At 35.6% G+C, this 17,500-nt stretch overlaps 1 protein-coding gene and 1 long non-coding RNA gene across 2 annotated transcripts in view; one reads left to right on the forward strand and one right to left on the reverse strand.

Annotated features, from left to right (window-relative positions):
- LOC136037865 (uncharacterized) overlaps positions 1–6,797 on the forward strand; it is a 7,670-nt gene extending 873 nt beyond the window's left edge. Inside the window, exons 2-3 of the mRNA XM_065720716.1 lie at positions 2,662–2,857; positions 6,528–6,797. Of these exons, the coding sequence (XP_065576788.1) occupies positions 2,662–2,857; positions 6,528–6,778 (447 nt within the window). The 3' untranslated portion in view covers positions 6,779–6,797. The remainder of the gene's footprint in view (positions 1–2,661; positions 2,858–6,527) is intronic.
- LOC136037868 (uncharacterized) overlaps positions 1–17,500 on the reverse strand; it is a 70,154-nt gene that overhangs the window by 51,632 nt on the left and 1,022 nt on the right. The gene's annotated exons all lie outside the window — the stretch shown is intronic.

The raw sequence follows: 17,500 nt of genomic DNA on the forward strand, positions 1-17,500 counted from the left end.
GCCCCTCTCCCACGCCCATTTATTTCCCAATATTATCTGATCAAAATTTTGTGATTGCCATTTCGTTTATTGTAGTCGAAAAAATTACCCCCCACAGTCCATGGAGAGAGGTCTGTACGTTACGAAATTTGCCCATTGTTTACGTATAATATTTTTTATTGGGAAGTATACAGATAATTTTTGGTGGGGGGATTTTATGCTTGGAGTGGATTTCCATTTGGAGGATCTTCCTTAAGGAGGGAAAATCCTTGGGGGGGATACAAATTCCAGGGAAAATTCTACACTGGAGGGGGGATTTGAAAGATTAATACACAAAATTTTTGTTAATTGACTTACATTATCTTTGTCAATTGAATTTTGCATGCGGAGATCTTTCGGGGAAACGATCTGAGGACCATTTTTGCGTGTTTTGCTTTCCGTTCCCGATTCAAAAGGAGGGATTTCCAGAGTGATCGAGAAACCCATTATAGACTAAAGTCTTTTTCAAATGAAAGCATACTAAGAATAATTTTTCAGGCTGAACCATCCGCAAGAAATTGCGGACACAACGCCGGATTATGATGTATGTGGTTATACTGCAAGCAGATAGCAAAAATTATCTGTGCCAGAGACTCATTCGTGGGGACAAGGGTCGGCTTGGAGCGTGGATCCATTGAAACCCCGAATTTTAACGAATTACTGAGTGCTTATTATTCAAATTTATCAAATAAGATATGTTCTCAATTATCCTGAAGCAATTCTGCCTCTCCACCTGAAGCAATTATTTCATGTGTGTCTGATCTGACCCATGTCTTCTCTACCTTCAAATTGTTGGTTGCTCTTCCTTCCACTCCTTAAATGAGAAGTTTAATCATAAACTATGATTCCCCCCCCCCCCAGTTCTATAGACTGTGAACATGGGCTATAGTCTAGTTAAAACTCTAACCCGGCTAATGCGTTGCTTTTGAGTGTGTCATATTTTCATGTCATTGTGCATTGCACTATTGATAACAGTTCAGGAAGCTTTCCAATAGTTGTGCTAATATGCCCTGGTCAATCAGCGTAATGTTTCATAGCTGATGAAGTCTAAAACTATAAAGACAAAAAAAGGACCTTTTTGGTAGGTATGGGATCAACTTTTATTTACGCTAAGCTGTGGGTACATTCTGGGCACGGAAGACATCAAAAATTTGTTTATATGCATTTTTGTTAGGTTTTTACAAGTTGGACAAAACCTTCTGGTTTTTTTTTTTGGGGGGGGGGGTGAATCTCCTCCCCCTTGGATACGGCTTTTTTTCTGGGTTTGTAAGCTGTTGTAACTTTACAACAACTATAGTTACTCGTTTTTGACATCCGCCCAGAATGGTTGTGAAGTAACTAGGGGAATAATTAAGCTCATAAGGGAAGACCATCAGAAGTTTCAATTGTGTCCATCTCTCTTTCACTCTAATAAATATTTTCAATACGTTTCGATATGGTAGTAAAACTATGGTGATCATGAAATTTTACCCAAGATGCCTATGAACTATGTTTTGGAAAAGTTACCGAAAAAGCAAATTTGTAGTCACCTTTCTGTCGTTCATGTTTCAACTGCAGCTGCAAGGAAAAGGTTAATTTTTTTTACTGCTTTTAAACCCGGAATGCACCCTGTATAAGCTAAATTGGCAGAGACTAGCCTAATCTTTTGTCAGTATTTGTTTCTTAGCCTCTGTATAGTTTTGGATAGTTTAAACACTTTTTTTTTTTACACGAGAATCAAACCATCCTTGGACTGCTCGTAGCAGTCCAAGCCAAAAAGTACAGGAAACGAAAGAGTAGAAACCGGGGTTGCTGTTTAAAAGAAAATTCACCAATGCCATCTAGCACTCGGTAACTTTGTTTGACTCAAAACCGCTGGATACCTGTTTTTTTTAGGTACTTGAAAAGGCAAGGTGTAGTAAAGAAAAATTAATTCTGTCATCAGTCGGCCTATGGGCTTACAAGTCAACTTTCTGAGCAATCCTAGATCCACCTTATGCAGCTCCAATCATTCTTGAAAATAAAATTACTATGTTAAAATGGGTAAAACACCACCTAAAATCCAAGCAATTGCTATTCTTTGCGTCAAAACTCAGTTAATACAGTCCATTTTTATAATATAAAGAAAAAATCTGATATAAAGAGGAAAATAAATAGGCCCTTTATAACGTTAAAATCATCGAAAATTTTGACATGATTTCTGCTAACGTTGAAAATTTCTTATTTTCTTAAAAGGTCTGGCACATGATCTGCCTTTTTATTATCTTTCTTGGAATTCATCCCCCTACCTCTTCCCTCCGTCAATAATAAATTTTTCCGTGAATAATTATGCTACCTAGTGATAATTTGAGCCTGTGTCGTGGGAGTTTTCATTTTGGGGGGACTTTCTTTTCCATCTTTTGAGTTTTGTGTGTGTCTTTTGTGTTTTTCTTACGTTTTCTGTGCGTTTCCCTGTGTCACCTTTGTGTTTCTAATCGTGTTCTATATTCTGACGTGTCTGTTGATGTTATTACAATGATTGTGCAATTATTTTTATTAACATAAAATTACATTTGAAGAATCTTGGCTATAATATTAAAGTATTTTAATTGGATTTTAAAATCTAATTTTTACTAGCCATGGATAAAAAAATAAGAAATAAAATGTTTTCATACATAATTACAGGTATGTCAAGACCTTTTCAATAGTTCAAATGACGAATATTCAAAAACGAAAACAAATTTCTCCGGTTACCAAGCTCCAGTCGAAAGAACAATTTCTCAACAAGGAGAAATCTTCTCAGAAATGGGAACTGCTAAGAAATCCAGGTCTTGGCATGGCAACCTCAAAGATACCGATCCTGAAGTGGAAAATGAAAATGGTAAGTTTTCAATAATCCCAAGAAAAAGAAGGGCATTGATAAAGAGTATTAATATTAGTAAATCTATGCTCTTTTTCTCGACATAAATTGTTGGGTCAACAGATATGACAACTTAGACCCTAGTACTATGCAAATAATAAATTAGAGACCTTTTGCTCTCCGCTATGTCAGTGCTGCTATATTGGGTATGGCGCTAAGTATACATCTAAAAACACTAAATCTCACAATTTAGCTTTCAGACGGCGGTGTAGAAGCACTTTATATAAGCTATGGACCAAGTTAAATTGGGATCCAGTGTAATATTCATCCTTCAAACATGAATTGATTCATGTTTAAATGGATAAAGTTTTATCCATTTGACGTAGTGTATAATTTCAAAATGAAAATAATTTCATAGATGACAATATTTCTATTTATAGTTATATTTTTAATTCTATTTATATTATTATTTATTATGCACAGTATACCGCTTATTTTACACGGTGGAAGAATTCAGTCATACTCCATAAGGTCTTATAAAAATACATTGGTCCAAAAGTAGTTCGTCCGGGCCGGGGTAAATATAGCTGCTAACGCTCTTCCTCCACCCAGTTCCAATTAGAGCTTCAATGTTTTCTCCCATCCAAGAATATCCTACTTTCTTTAAGTTTGTCTTCAGATTTTCTTCCCACTCTATTTGAGAAGGACCTAGCCTTTATAAAGATGACATCCATAAAAGAGGAATTAATCCTCACGTTTCATAAAGCTTAATCTTTGATATACTGTCGTTCAAAGAATCATCTTCCATGGCCATATTTACCAGCTTCCACTATTGTCATAATCAAATACATCATAACCATGGTTATAAGACCATTGACTCCCACTATTGTCATAATAAAATAAAATCATAACCGTGGTCATAAGACTATTGACTCCCGTTATTGTCACAATCGAATGACATCATAACTGTGGTCATAAGACTATTAATTCCCGCTTTTGTCATAATCAAATAACATCATAACCGTGGTTATAAGACGATTGACTCCTACTTTTGTCAGAATCAATTAACATCATAACCATCGTAATACGACTTTTCTTTCAATTCTTCTATACTTTTTTAACGTCGAAAAAAGTCCCCACGTCTTTCCATTTATTACTAAAAATAAAATATAAAATATAATAAAGGATTCTATTTAATAGGTCTTATTTTTTGGCCCCAAAGAATGGCCAAAAACACAATCTTTAACAATCTGTCATCTATAGTCTGTAAAACATGGTCTGCCCATGTTAGTGTTTCTTCCATTATTGTCCCAGCTAGTGGAGTTATACCTCGTTTTTCATACAGCTTAATGTTAGGTATTCCTTGCCAAATAGACTACCAACCTAACCTCCAACCTTAAAAGCAGCAAAATAATTTCTGTATATAGCTCTGATCATTTAAATTTAATAATCGATAACGTTTAAAAAGATAGGGCATTTTCTAAAGCCTCTCTATCAGTTGAATCAGATCAAACAGTTCGTGGTAACGAACTGTAGTAAGGAGCGACCCGGCTCAATAGTAAACGAAACTCTAAATAATAAAATTTTGATGCCAAATATACATCAAAAGAATCAAATTTTTATGCTGATTTTAAATATATAAGTTTCATCAAATTTGGTCTTTGTCATCAAAAGTTACGAGCCTGAGAAAATTTGTCTTATTTTAGAAAATAGGGGAAAACACCCCCTAAAAGTCACACAATCTTAACGAAAATCACACCATCGCATTCGGCGTATCAGAAACCCCTGTAACAACATTTTCAAACTTCTATCTACAAAAATGTGGAATTTTGTATTTTTTGCCAGAAGACAAATCACGGGTGCGTGTTTATTTGTTTGTTTTTTTTCTTCTTTTTTTTCTTTTCCCCAGGGGTCATCGTGTCGACCAAGTGGTCCTAGAATGTTGCAAGAGGGCTCATTCTAACGGAGATGAAAAGTTCTAGTGCCCTTTTTAAGTGACCAAAAAAATTGGAGGGCACCTAGGCCCCCTCCCATGCTCATTTTTCTCCAAAGTCAACAGATCAAAATTTTGAGATAGCCATTTTGTTCCGCATAGTCGAAAACCATAATAACTATGTCTTTGGGAATGACTTACTCCCCCACAGTCCCTGGGGGAGGGGCTGCAAGTTACAAACTTCGACCAGTGTTTACATATAATAATGGTTATTGGGAAGTGTACAGTCGTATTCAGGGGATTTTTTTTTTGGTTTTGGGGGTGGGGTTGTGGAGAGGGGGCTATATGGGAGGATCTTTTCCTGGAGAAATATGTTATGGGGCAACAGAAATTCAATGAAAAGGGCGCAGGATTTTCTAAAATTACTATAAAAAAAAACAATGAAAAAATAAACATGGAAAAGTTTTTTCAATTGAAAGCAAGGAGTAGCATTGAAACTTAAAACGAACAGAGATTATTACGCATATGAGGGGTTCTAAAAATACTTTAGCATAAAGAGCGAGGTATTTAGGGGGAGATAAATACCTCGCTCTTTATGCTATAGTATTTTTAGTAATTTCAACTATTTATTCTACGGCCTTTTTGATTCAGGGGTTATTCTTAAAGAATCGGCACAAAACTTACGACTTAGTGTAAAGAGCGAGGTATTAACGAGGGTACAAACCCCCTCATATACATAATAAAAATTTAAGAATATAAAAGTTTGTTACGTAAGTTAATTCTTAAGTTACGTATATTTTTTACTAATGAAAAAATTCGTTAAAAATTAAAATTTATAGTTGCCTTTTTGTATAACCGAAAAATTGCATGGCAACTAGGCCTCCTTCCCCATCCCTTATTTCTCAAAATCGTCTGATCAGAACTAAGAGAAAGCCATTTAGCCAAAAAAGGAATTAAAATGTAAATTTCATTTTAATAATTTATGTGTGGAGAGCCAAAATCAAATATGCTTTAATTCAAAAACGTTCAGAAATTAAATAAGAAAAACTAGTTTTTCTAACTGAAAGTAAGGAGCGACATTAAAACTTAAAACGAACAGATATTACTCCGTATATGATATGTGTTGTCCCCTCCACAATCCTTCGCTCTTTACGCTAAAGTTTGACTCTTTACCACAATTCTGCTTTTTAAAACAATTAAAAGCTTTAGCATAAAGAGTGAGGGATTGCGGAGGGGACAAACCATTTCACATACAGAGTAATTTCTGTTCGTTTTAAGTTTTAATGTCGCTATTTACTTTCAGTTAGAAAAACTAGTTTTTTTTATGTAATAAAATATAAAGTTGAAGACAACACTCACCTGATGAATGAGAATTTTCTGTATTATTAACCTAAGAGTTAAAATATTGTTAAGATATCCTCCGAAAACGACACTGTCTCTCTCAAAAGAGCTTTATTCACAATATTTCTTAGTCTAATAAGTGCCATTATGCCAAGTAATTTACTTTGTACAGAAACAGAAGAATAAACCATTTTAAAACTTTACAAAAAAAAAAAATATAAGCAATTATCTTATTATTCAAAAACTTTCATTAAGATATTGATCCCTTAATTATTTTTTATGAAGAAAAAATTGTTTTGGCGAAGGTACAGGAAAATTTTCTTTACAATGAAATGACTAAGTCAATTAAAATATAATAAAATAAAACAAATTCAGCTAAAAATAATCTTTTTTATTCTATTATTTTCCTTTTTGTAGCTTCAGTTCCTATCAGTGATACGATATCCGACAGCAACTGTACATCTCCTAAACACAGTGTTGTCATATCAGAATCCGCAACTCCTCTTTCTGGGGCAGACGACGAAATGTCTGATGAGGAATCAGTTAAAGCCCAGAATCGGCGGAAAAGCAGCGTCTTATTAGTTCCTGAGAAAAGGAGTCGCCACTCACGTCGTCATGAAAGAGGCAATTGCAGCAACAGTTTTTTGTTTTGTAAGTTATTTTTGTAAAATATACCTGTTATAATTATATGTTTCGTTTGGAATTAATATCGATTAAATCATCTGTCATAATGATTTGGTATCCTAACTTCAAATAAAACGACTGATGTGCCTTGCATATTGATATATGAGGTCTGAAGTAACGGAACTTTAAGAAATTTCACATATTTTATTGATTTTTCTGAAGCTTTCTGCTCTTCACATAAATCATGTTTTTTGTGTTTTATACAAATATTTCCTTCCTCTACCTTGAAACAGTTTCCATTCTACGTGAACTAATTGAATAGCCTGAACGATACTAGAGATTAGATTTTATTTTATCAAAAGCATTTTCGTTCTAAAACATCAACCACTGTTACTCGATAAACCAAGTTAAAAAAAAAAAAAATTCGAATGGAAGTAAGGCGTAACTAAAAAATTGAAAGAAAAAGAAGCCATACTATATATGATAGCGTGTACCACCCTTTTCCCTTCCCAAAACTCTTCATTATTTACTCTACGGCGTGATCTGGAAGCATCTAAAAAATTAGTCAGACAACAATGAGGAACGAAGCCGTCGCTTCCACCTAAGGCTAAATTTTAAAGAAACCTCTTACTGTTGTACTTCAGTGGTCTTTTATCATTGTTTACAAAATTGAATTTTACTTAAGTACAAGTATTTGGAGATATTCAGCTAAATGACGATCTTAAGTGTAGAGGCAACAATCCAAACAATCTGAATGGTCTGCTGGAAAATGCTTATAAGATGAGGTTTTTATTTCTAAAAAACGTCTATCACAAACCCAGATGACCGGAATTCGCACTTTAGTGTCAAAAAATACAAAATAAACAAGCAAATATAATAAGTCTGGAAATGTTTTTTTTTTCCAAAAAGTTGAAAAAGTTGTAAAAAATAACAGTTGTCAAAACAGTAGAAAATGTCCAAATAGTAAGAAACATACAAAATTAAAAAACGAATAAGCTAGATAAAAAAACACATAAGAATAATTTAGTCTTACACTAAAACATACAAAATACAACTCAATTAAAAAATAACTAAATTTGTTAGCTAAAAATTTAAGAGTTGCAAGGTAAACAAAAGAGGGGGGAACTCATGTATTTAACATGCTCACTATGTAGAGGATGAAAGTCCTTCTGTGTCTCTCGGTAGACAGTATAAATGGGGTAAAAAGGGGAATTTTTATTGAAGTAGAACGAGGGAGGCGAGGACGAAGGGGGAACTAAATAGGGAAAAGGTACTTTTCCCAGAGACTATGAAGGGTATTGTTGGCGAAATAAAGGAAATTTGTATTCTGGGTGACAAGATCAGTTCTTCGAAGAATGGAGATATAAAGGATTTTAACCTCATTCAAAATAATACTTAGGCACCTTTTTTTTAGACCGCCTCTATTCTTGCTGACAATTGCCAAACAGGACACATATACTCCATGATTGTGCGTACATATGAAAGGTAGATTCTCAAGCAATGGGATTTAGGACATTTAAAATTTTAAGGAGGAACAATGTGGTATTTGCGCTTGGACATGACGATCCCGTTTTAAGTCACTTGTGATGACAACACCCAGTAGTTTTGTAGTGCTAACTGACATTTCAAGTGATATTGGTCATGTTAAAAAAATGGGAGTCTTTATAAAATGAATTAAAAAAAACAATTTTTTTCAACTGAAAGTAATGAGTGAGATTAAAATTTAAAACGAGCAGAAAGTATTCCGCACATGAAAGAGGTTGTCCCCTCCTCAACGCCCCCCTTTTTACGCTAAAGTTTGACTCTTTCTCACAACTCTGCTTTTTCAAACAATAAAAATTTTAGCGTAAAGAGCGAGGCGTTGAGGAGGGGACAACTCTATCATGTACGGAGTAATTTCTGTTCGTTTTAAGTTTTAATGTCGCTCCATACTTCCAGTTGAAAAACTTGTTTTTTTTATTTAATTTCTGAACGGCTTTGAATTAATGCACGTTTTGCTATTAGTGAATGACCTGTGCTCTTTTTAAGAGTCAATTCAATTTAGTTAAATTCATTTATTTACTAAATGATATGACAATTATTTACAAAATCAACTTTAGCAGCATGGAAAGTAGAGTGGCCTCTCTGAAAACCAAACTGCGTCTCACTTAATAGGCCAAGATTCGTTTTAATCATTTACAGACGCGACATACTTTTCACTAAAATACCTTTTTCTTAGCATGGTGTTACAGAAAGTTTATTCTGTTTCTTGCCTTTCTGAACTCCTCGAAATCAGTCGGATCCTGAGTATTTAGAGTTTGTTCGTATAGCAGATCTCTTTTGTTTCTCTCACTTATGATTTGGTCAGTAATCCATGGCTTTCGTGGTTCATCCTCCTTCTGTCTGACAGCTCGTTAGGGATACGTTTTATCATAAATTGGCAGTAAAATAGACATGAATTTATTGTAAGTTCAAAGGATCATCTTTTTGACGCAAAAGATATTTAATGTTAACTGGCCACTTTGAAAAAGTTTGACAAACCGTCTTTTGGTCAATAGCACAAGTTCCAGTTCCAAAAATAAGTCTTAAAAAGCAAAAGATTTTGAGATTTCAAAATTTACGTATTGTAGACAAACTATAGACAAAATATGTCATATTATGGATAATATATTATTTAGACAAAGTATGGACAAAATCTGGCTGAAAATGACAAATAATTGGGTGCTTAGGGGACATATTCATGCAACTGAAAGTTTGAAACCCTGATCTTGTGTATTACTTTCGGGTGCGTTTGTTTACTTGTCCAATGGGATTTTTACTAATCGAGGTTTAACCCCTAAAAGATAGCAACAAATACTTGTCTGGCCACGTGTCACTTAAAACGGCAAGATTAATTGCGGGAATAACAACATTGGTCACGTGTAATTATTGCTTTAATGCTATGTGAACTGGGACTTCGGGCCTGTTTCTAATTTTACAGGCAAGTACACCTTCAGCAATTATTTCAGAGCTGGTTAGCCTAATACAATTTGTGTGGCCAGAAGTTTAATTGTAAGATTTCAAATTGTGGTTGTCATTTGCCTTTTTAAGTCATTCCATTCAAGATGCTTTGGATATTTTTTATTGTGATAAATTGTCTTAATGCTCTGAGAAGGGAAAACTATTTCAATTGCATAGGATAGGAACATTTTGGTAGGCTAATTAATTCAAAGTCTTAAATTAGCCAGGGAAGTGTGTTTTCACTAAAAAACTCCAATTATATAGCCCTGTTTTTGGCCACCTTGAGCCAGTATCCAGTTCCTGATTGTCATTTACACTAAATTTCACTTTTTCTGTTACCTATATATGTTTGTACCAGTTTTACCATTGGGTAAAACTGGTACAAACAGTATTACTGGCTTTCATATAGAGTGAATATACCACTTGATGCCTTCTTTAATGCTGTTTACAAATATAATAATTGCTTCTACTGCAAATTCAGATTTAAGCACTTTTTGACCTCTTAAAAATGACCTATATATGGGATCATTACAAATCTGTAATAGTTTAGAAACAAATTTGGGCTATATATTTGCACATCAGGGGGTGGGGGTAAAGTATAGCATATATTAAATATGTAAACTAACCATTGCTGGAATTTTTTTTTATGTGTGTGCTGTTGCACTGGTGATTTCTCTTCTCATTAAAATTTGATGTGCATAAACACATTAAAAAAAAACAGCAATGGTTAGTTTACATATATAATATATGCTATGCTTTACCCCCACCCCCGATGTGCAAATATATAGCCCAAATTTGTTTCTAAACTATTACAGATTTGTAATGACCCCATTTATAGGTCATTTTGAAGAGGTCAAGAGGTGAAAAAGTGCTTAAATCTGAATTTGCAGTAGAAGCAATTATTATATTTGTAAAGGGCATAAAAAAAGGCATCAAGTGGTATATTCACTTTATGTGAAAGCCAGTAATACTGTTTGCACCAGTTTTACCCTCATTTCTTGTTAATATTACTAAGGGGTCAGAGTTAAGCACTAGAGAAGTCATTGTTAAATAACATGTGCTTATGTATATATAGCTTTTTGCTACTTATTCTTCTCTGGTTATATAATGCTTGATGTGGTATAAGCCAAGAGAAGGACCTGTAGACCTATAGAAGAAAACCTGTTAAAAAAAGATGATTCTTTGTAATTTACATAATAATTATTACCTTAAACCTACCTTAAATCGTATTTGCCAGCGAGATAAGGTGGTAGATCCTCCTGTAGTTCTCGCTGGTGGTGAGTGATGTAATTATGTTGGCTTAGCTTCCCAGTCCAGCCTCCACTCGGCCCTCTCCCAGTCCCTGTCGACTCCAGCCTTGAAGGAGTGGGGTGTCTCAGCTTGGATGGTAGACTCGGATAGGCTATTCCAGAGGGGGACCACCCGAATGGAAAAGAAACCACGTCGTTCCCTTCTCCGACATCCAGGCAGGTGAAGCTTAAGACTGTGACCTCTTGAATTGTTAGCCAAAGAGGGGGTGAAGATCTGGTTCAGGTGACCGGATTTGAAAATTTTGCGTGCCATGATCACATCTCCTCTATATCTTCGATAGGTGAGGGTTGGAAGTCTCAAAGATCCTAGGCGATCCTGGTAAGGGACATTATTTAAGCCACGGACCAGTTTGGTTGCTCTCCTTTGGACACTTTCAAGGGCTCTTGTGTCCATTTTATTTTGGGGAAAGGCCAAAGTCAAGCCAAACTCAAGGTGGGGACGGACAAGGGATTTATAAAGTTTTATAACCACACATGACTTTCTGGTTACAAAAGAGCGCTTAATGAGTCCGAGAGCTCGATTAGCTTTTGCAACCTGAGCCTGAGTGTGGCTGTGGAATTTTAAATCTTTGTCCACAATGACGCCTAAGTCTCTTTCCTCGGCAACTGCTTCCAACTGATCACACCCTATATGGTAGGGATGGTGGGGGTTATTGTGCCCTAAGTGCAGTACCTTGCATTTTGTTGCATTGAATTGTAGGGCCCAAGTTGATGACCAAGAGGATAGCCTGTCAAGGTCCAGCTGAATGCAGGCTCTTTCTTCTTCAGTTTCAGCAGGTCCAATGAGCTTACAGTCGTCAGCATATAATGTTAAAAGGTTGCATAGATAAGTTGTACAGTCGTTAATATATATGCTGAACAATGTTGGCCCAAGGATGGTTCCCTGTGGGACGCCGCTTATAACCGGGGAAGTGGAGGAGAAAACTGGATCGCCATTATCAGTGTAGATCATGACACGTTGAGATCTGCCAGTTAGGAATGCTCCAATCCAATCAATCACATCCTCATGCACCTGATAAGCTCTAAGCTTCAGCAACAGGTATGAGTGTTCAACTTTGTCAAAGGCTTTGGCTTGGTCAAGTAAGATAATGTCTACCGGTTTACCCATATCCAAAATTTTAGTTGCATGATCATATGATTGAATAAAGTTGGTGTCGATTGACCTGCCCCTGCGAAATCCATGTTGTCTATCGCTAATAAGTGTATTTTCTTCTAAATAATTTATAAGAGCATGGTTAATGATACCTTCCATAATCTTGCAAATGGCTGAGGTTAGGCTTATTGGTCGATAATTTCCTGGGTTATCCTTGTCGCCTTTCTTAAAAATTGGTATAATATTTGCTGTTCTCCAATCATTTGGTACTGACTTTTTGGCCAGGGACATGTTGAATATTCTGGAAAGGGGGAGGGAAATGTGAGCAGCAGATTCTATCAAAAGCCGAGGGTGGAGATTATCAGGTCCAGCAGCTTTGTTGGAGTTTAAACTTCTTAGTATTTTAAATACATCTTCTTGAGTAATGATTACAGGGGACATTGGGTTGTGTACTGTTACAGGAGGTATGGTTGGGAGTGTAATGTCAGGTGGCTTAGAGGTGAAGTTTGTGCAAAAGCTGGCATTCATGCAATCAGCGATTTCTTTCGGGTCAGTGGTACTGGAGCCATCTGATTTTTTTAGCCTGTTGGTGCGTCGACGGGAAGGGTTGTTAGCTGTAACATAGCGCCAGAACTTTTTTGGGTTTTTCTTTGACTCATTTGCGATAGATTCTTCATGGTCTTGGATAACTTTTCTTGTCATGTTTCTCAGCTTGTTTCGGAGCATGGCGAATTTGTTGTGATGGTTGTCACACTTGCATTTTAGGTATTTATTCCATGCTCTATTTTTCTTTTTGATAATTTTCTTAATATTCCTGGGAAGGTATGGAAGAGTCTTTGGTTTATCTGACCAATAAACCTTTGTATGCTTCCTACATGCACCTAGTAAAGTAGACTTAAAACGATTCCAACTAGATTCAATGTCTGTCTCATCTGATAATCCCTCATCCCAATTTATATTAGCTAGTTCTTCACGGATTAAAGCATAATTGGTAAAAGTTCTCTTAAGTTTACCATCACGACTATGGTTAATATTAATGTCATTCATTATACATATGTGGTCACTTGCACCAATAGCTGGGAGGTAACAAGTGGAAGTAATCCTCTCAGGGTCATTTGTAATAAGGAGGTCAAGTAATGATGGTTGTTGTGAATGTCTAAATCTAGTGGGTTGCATTATTATCTGAGTTAGGAAGTTGTCAGCAAGGGTTTGGATGGTTGTGTAGGAGGGGTTATTAGGGGGTGAGTACCCAATACCTTCAGACCAACGAACTTCTGGCATATTAAAATCACCATAAAGCACAAGTGATGAATTTAGATTACATAAGATCTGTATTACGTTAGAAACTGCTTGGTGAGATACTAGTTGGTTTGGAGCTGATGGGCTACGGTAAAGCACACCAATATTCACAATTTCAAATCCAATTAGAAGTCTAACTAATACATGTTCCACCCAAGTATTAGTAGGTTGAGAAATAGAAAAATCAATTTTATCTACCTTAATTCCAAGCCTAGTGTAGATAGCCACTCCTCTTCGACACAGGTTACTATCTAGGTTGCTCAGGAGTAAGTATCCAGGGATTTGAATATGTGCGTCTTCCAATTTGGTCAAAGAGTTCTTAGGACACGCCTCACAAACACAGAAAACATCTACATCCTTTTCATAAAGTAACACTTTTAGTTCTGAGAGTTTTGGCACTAAAGAATCAATGTTTGTATATAATATTCTTAGTTGCGTCCGTTTTCTTTGGCCGACTGGGCTGTTGCTAGTTCTGGCTTTTGAACTCTGATATGGATTTTCGTCGCCCGAACTAGCAGTGACGTAGTTGGTCTCAGACGAATCAGATGCAGCACTTGATGGAGAGACAGAGCTCAAAACCGAAGCCGCGGAAACAAAGGTTGAACTTATAGAAGTCTTTCTGGCTAGGCTTGATGCATTATTTACACTATTTACAAGGGATATGGGTAAGTCTAGTGAACCATCGAGCGAGGGGGGGGAAGGACTCCCTCCCCCCGGGGGATCACGTTTTTTGACACGATGGCGCCATCACGGATGACAAGGTTTTTTTCACCGGCTGCTGCACGCCTCTTTATCTCTTCAATTAGTTCTTTCCTTCTCTGGCGGTCTTCATTGGATGCATCAGCAAAGAATGAGATACTCCCCCTCCTCTCTCTTGAGGCCTTCAATATATCAATTTTTATTTTGTAATCATTTATAGAAAAAAGGATTGGGTTGGGTCTGTCTATGGTATTTGCATTCTTACCATTAGGTAGACGTTTCAAGTTAGTAATAGCCCCGACATTAATTGAGTATTCATCTTTTAAGTAAGTTGAGATGAACTGAGCATCGTTGGTTTGCAGAGGAACGCCATAGGCAATCAGATTAAGTCGTCTTCTGTTTCTGTCTTGCTCTTGTCTCACTATTTTGCGGACGTCTGTTTTGAGACGGGTAGTTATAGAGTTTTCCACAAGTTTCTGCACATCATCTATGGAAACCTTTGATTGTATAGCCGTCTCAAGCGTTTCCACCTGAGCCCTCACAGTGTCCAAAGAAGTCTGCATATCAGATCTGAAACCAGCAAACATGTCATGCATTTCACTACAATGGGATTCGAGAGTGCTTTTCACTATATTTGGAACATCAGGCTTACTGGAACCTGTTTTACATAATGGGCATGTCCAAATACTTCCAAGTCTTTCATTCATTTTGCAGAAAATGTTGTATTCGGCTGTACTCATTCCTAGAAATGTTGCACAGAGCCATTTATCACATTCATCACACTGAATGGCTGGCGAGGACTCACTCAGAACACAACCAGAGACAGCACACTTATCGACTCCTTTTTCGGGTGTTGCGGGTTTTAGGCGTTTTGAGCTATTGGACGCCATAATTTCAGAATGAGCGGCAACGCTGGGCGGAAAAATTCAACACTGATATCGCTTAATGAAGAACGGGAAGATGTGCAATTCCCTGGAGAATTGAAATTAAAATGAATTGCCCAAAAGTCTAAATATATCAATCACAGCACTGAGGTAGGTCCCTTAAATCAACACCTAGGGTAACACAAGACCTGAGAAAATGCAAAAAACAAAGAAAAACAGTTTTATCTCACAGTTTAATACATATATATCCAGGGTGATTCTGCCAATCTATCCCTCAACCCTAGTACCTGTTAATTGAGGCAACTGTGGCAAAATAAGAACTGGAAAAACAAGTAAAAGGTGGCAGAAAACATTGAAAATATATAATTTGGGCTATATATTTGCAAATTAGGCATGTTAGGGGTGAATTTCTTGTTGTTCATATTTTGATTTACAAATAAAGTGAATATACCACTTGATGCCTTTTTGTATGTTCTTTACAAATATAATAATTGCTTATTTTGCTAGTTCAAGTTTAAGCACTTTTTGACCTTACTTAACCTAACAAATTTTGGCAGTGAAAAACATACATTATTTTGTCAAAAATGACCAAAAACACATACCTTAATTGAAAATTTGGCATCAAAGAAGAAGAAATACAGCATAATATTGTAAAATTTATTAATCCAACTTAATTGTGGAAAATCAGTGCTCATAGATTATACAACATGTAAAAATGGATTAATAATGAAACAGTAAGTTTGAGACCAATGTTTTAAGCTTTTTTATACCCAAAAACTATTTGAGTATACTTTGGTCATTTTCAAGAGCTCAAAAACTTGTACTTGAAGCACTTATTATGTATGTAAAAAGCATAAAAAGGCATCAAGGAGTATGTTCACTTTATTTGTAAATCAAACATATGAATAACAAAAAAATTACCAATTATTAGTGTAGCTGCAGATTTTTCCCCTGGGTATGTAGGCTTAGTGGAAGGTCACTTATACCTGATCATGTCCCTACTGTTTTTACTTGGTTGAAAAAAATACAAAGAAAGTTCCTATTGAAAAGGAAAGAGATCAAAAGTGAGATTGAATTTGTCATAGCTTGGAGGTTTGCCCCTTCAATCTGTTTAAAGAAAACAGATTCATAATTGAAGCTTTGTTCATTTCAATCTTAGGGATGATCTACATTTGTTACACTTAATTAAATGGTTGTAAAGGGATACTTTTATTTATTTGTCTTGTTTGTTTTCTACATAATTTTTTAAATCTTTAAATTGATATACATATCTTACAAATTAATTAGTCATATCATAGTTCCACTTGCAAGTTTTGACCTACTTCGTAACCCTGGTCTCAAAATTGCATATAAATTTATTGAAGCTAGGAAACATAGAACTCCTCTCTGTTTAAAAGAAAATGGATGGACATAAGTAGGTTTTTATACACTAAAGTCCTAGAGCCATGGAAATTAAAACAAAACAATGAAGATTAACTTTAAAATTCTGGACATGACATAAATATAACATTCACAAAGAAAAACCATTCACAAAATTTTACTTTTGTGCTCAGTTTTCAACCTGAGCAATTGCCCTAAATTTTTAAACCTTGCAAAACATTCACCAGCCAATTCTTATGACCTACACTGTTGTCTGTACATCAAAAATTCATTGAAAAGGAAGGACCACCTTACTGGCATTTCTTCCTTTGTACTTATATTTAATGGGTCTAAAAGAAAGCTCCTATGGCTAACTCAGAAGCCTAGTAAAGGACCAGGTAATCCTTTAGACAGGAAGTTCAATAGGAAGCTAGGGGCCAGTCATCCTATGCTTTTGCATGTCCTTCCTGCTTACTGACCCCAGATTTCTCTAGGTAACCTGTTAAGTTTGGGCCAATTCTGGCTGAACTTACAGAGTTACATCACTGACCTTCATCCCAAACCAAATAAACTGCTAATGCCAGAAATTAAACCTGTGCCCTTTGGATAAAGGATTCTCAACCTAGAGTGCCAGCCACTTAGGAAGGAACACAAATGTCACCAGAGAACAAAAATTATTTGGAAAAAAGAAAATATTGAAAAAAAAAAAACAACTCAAGTCATAGTTGCTCATTGCTGTCCCACAAACAATATGTATTTCATTAAGACAAATAAATTTTTAAACAGGTATCAACAAAACTCCATCAGGGATTGTATTTACTTAAGGTACAATCAGCAATATTAATGCTTAGTTTTGTGATATTCTGGTCTTGAAATAATAAAAAAAGTGAAATTATATGTTCTACTTGTTTTCCACAAGCCCATTTGAGAAAAATCATTTGTAACAACAATATTCCCATGGTTGGCTCAGAATCTCTCTAAAATGCTTTAAACAGAAGGAATTTTAAAAACAATTATACTCATCAGCAAGAAAAATATTAACATAACTCTCTAAACTTGGCACTTTTTAAGACAATTTTTAGCAAAGTAAATGCAAAACCTTAATGGTGACCTATGTCATCTAATAAAAACCATTAAAATGTG

Source organism: Artemia franciscana, chromosome 17 (genome assembly GCF_032884065.1).
Source record: "Artemia franciscana chromosome 17, ASM3288406v1, whole genome shotgun sequence".
NCBI lineage: Eukaryota > Metazoa > Arthropoda > Branchiopoda > Anostraca > Artemiidae > Artemia > Artemia franciscana.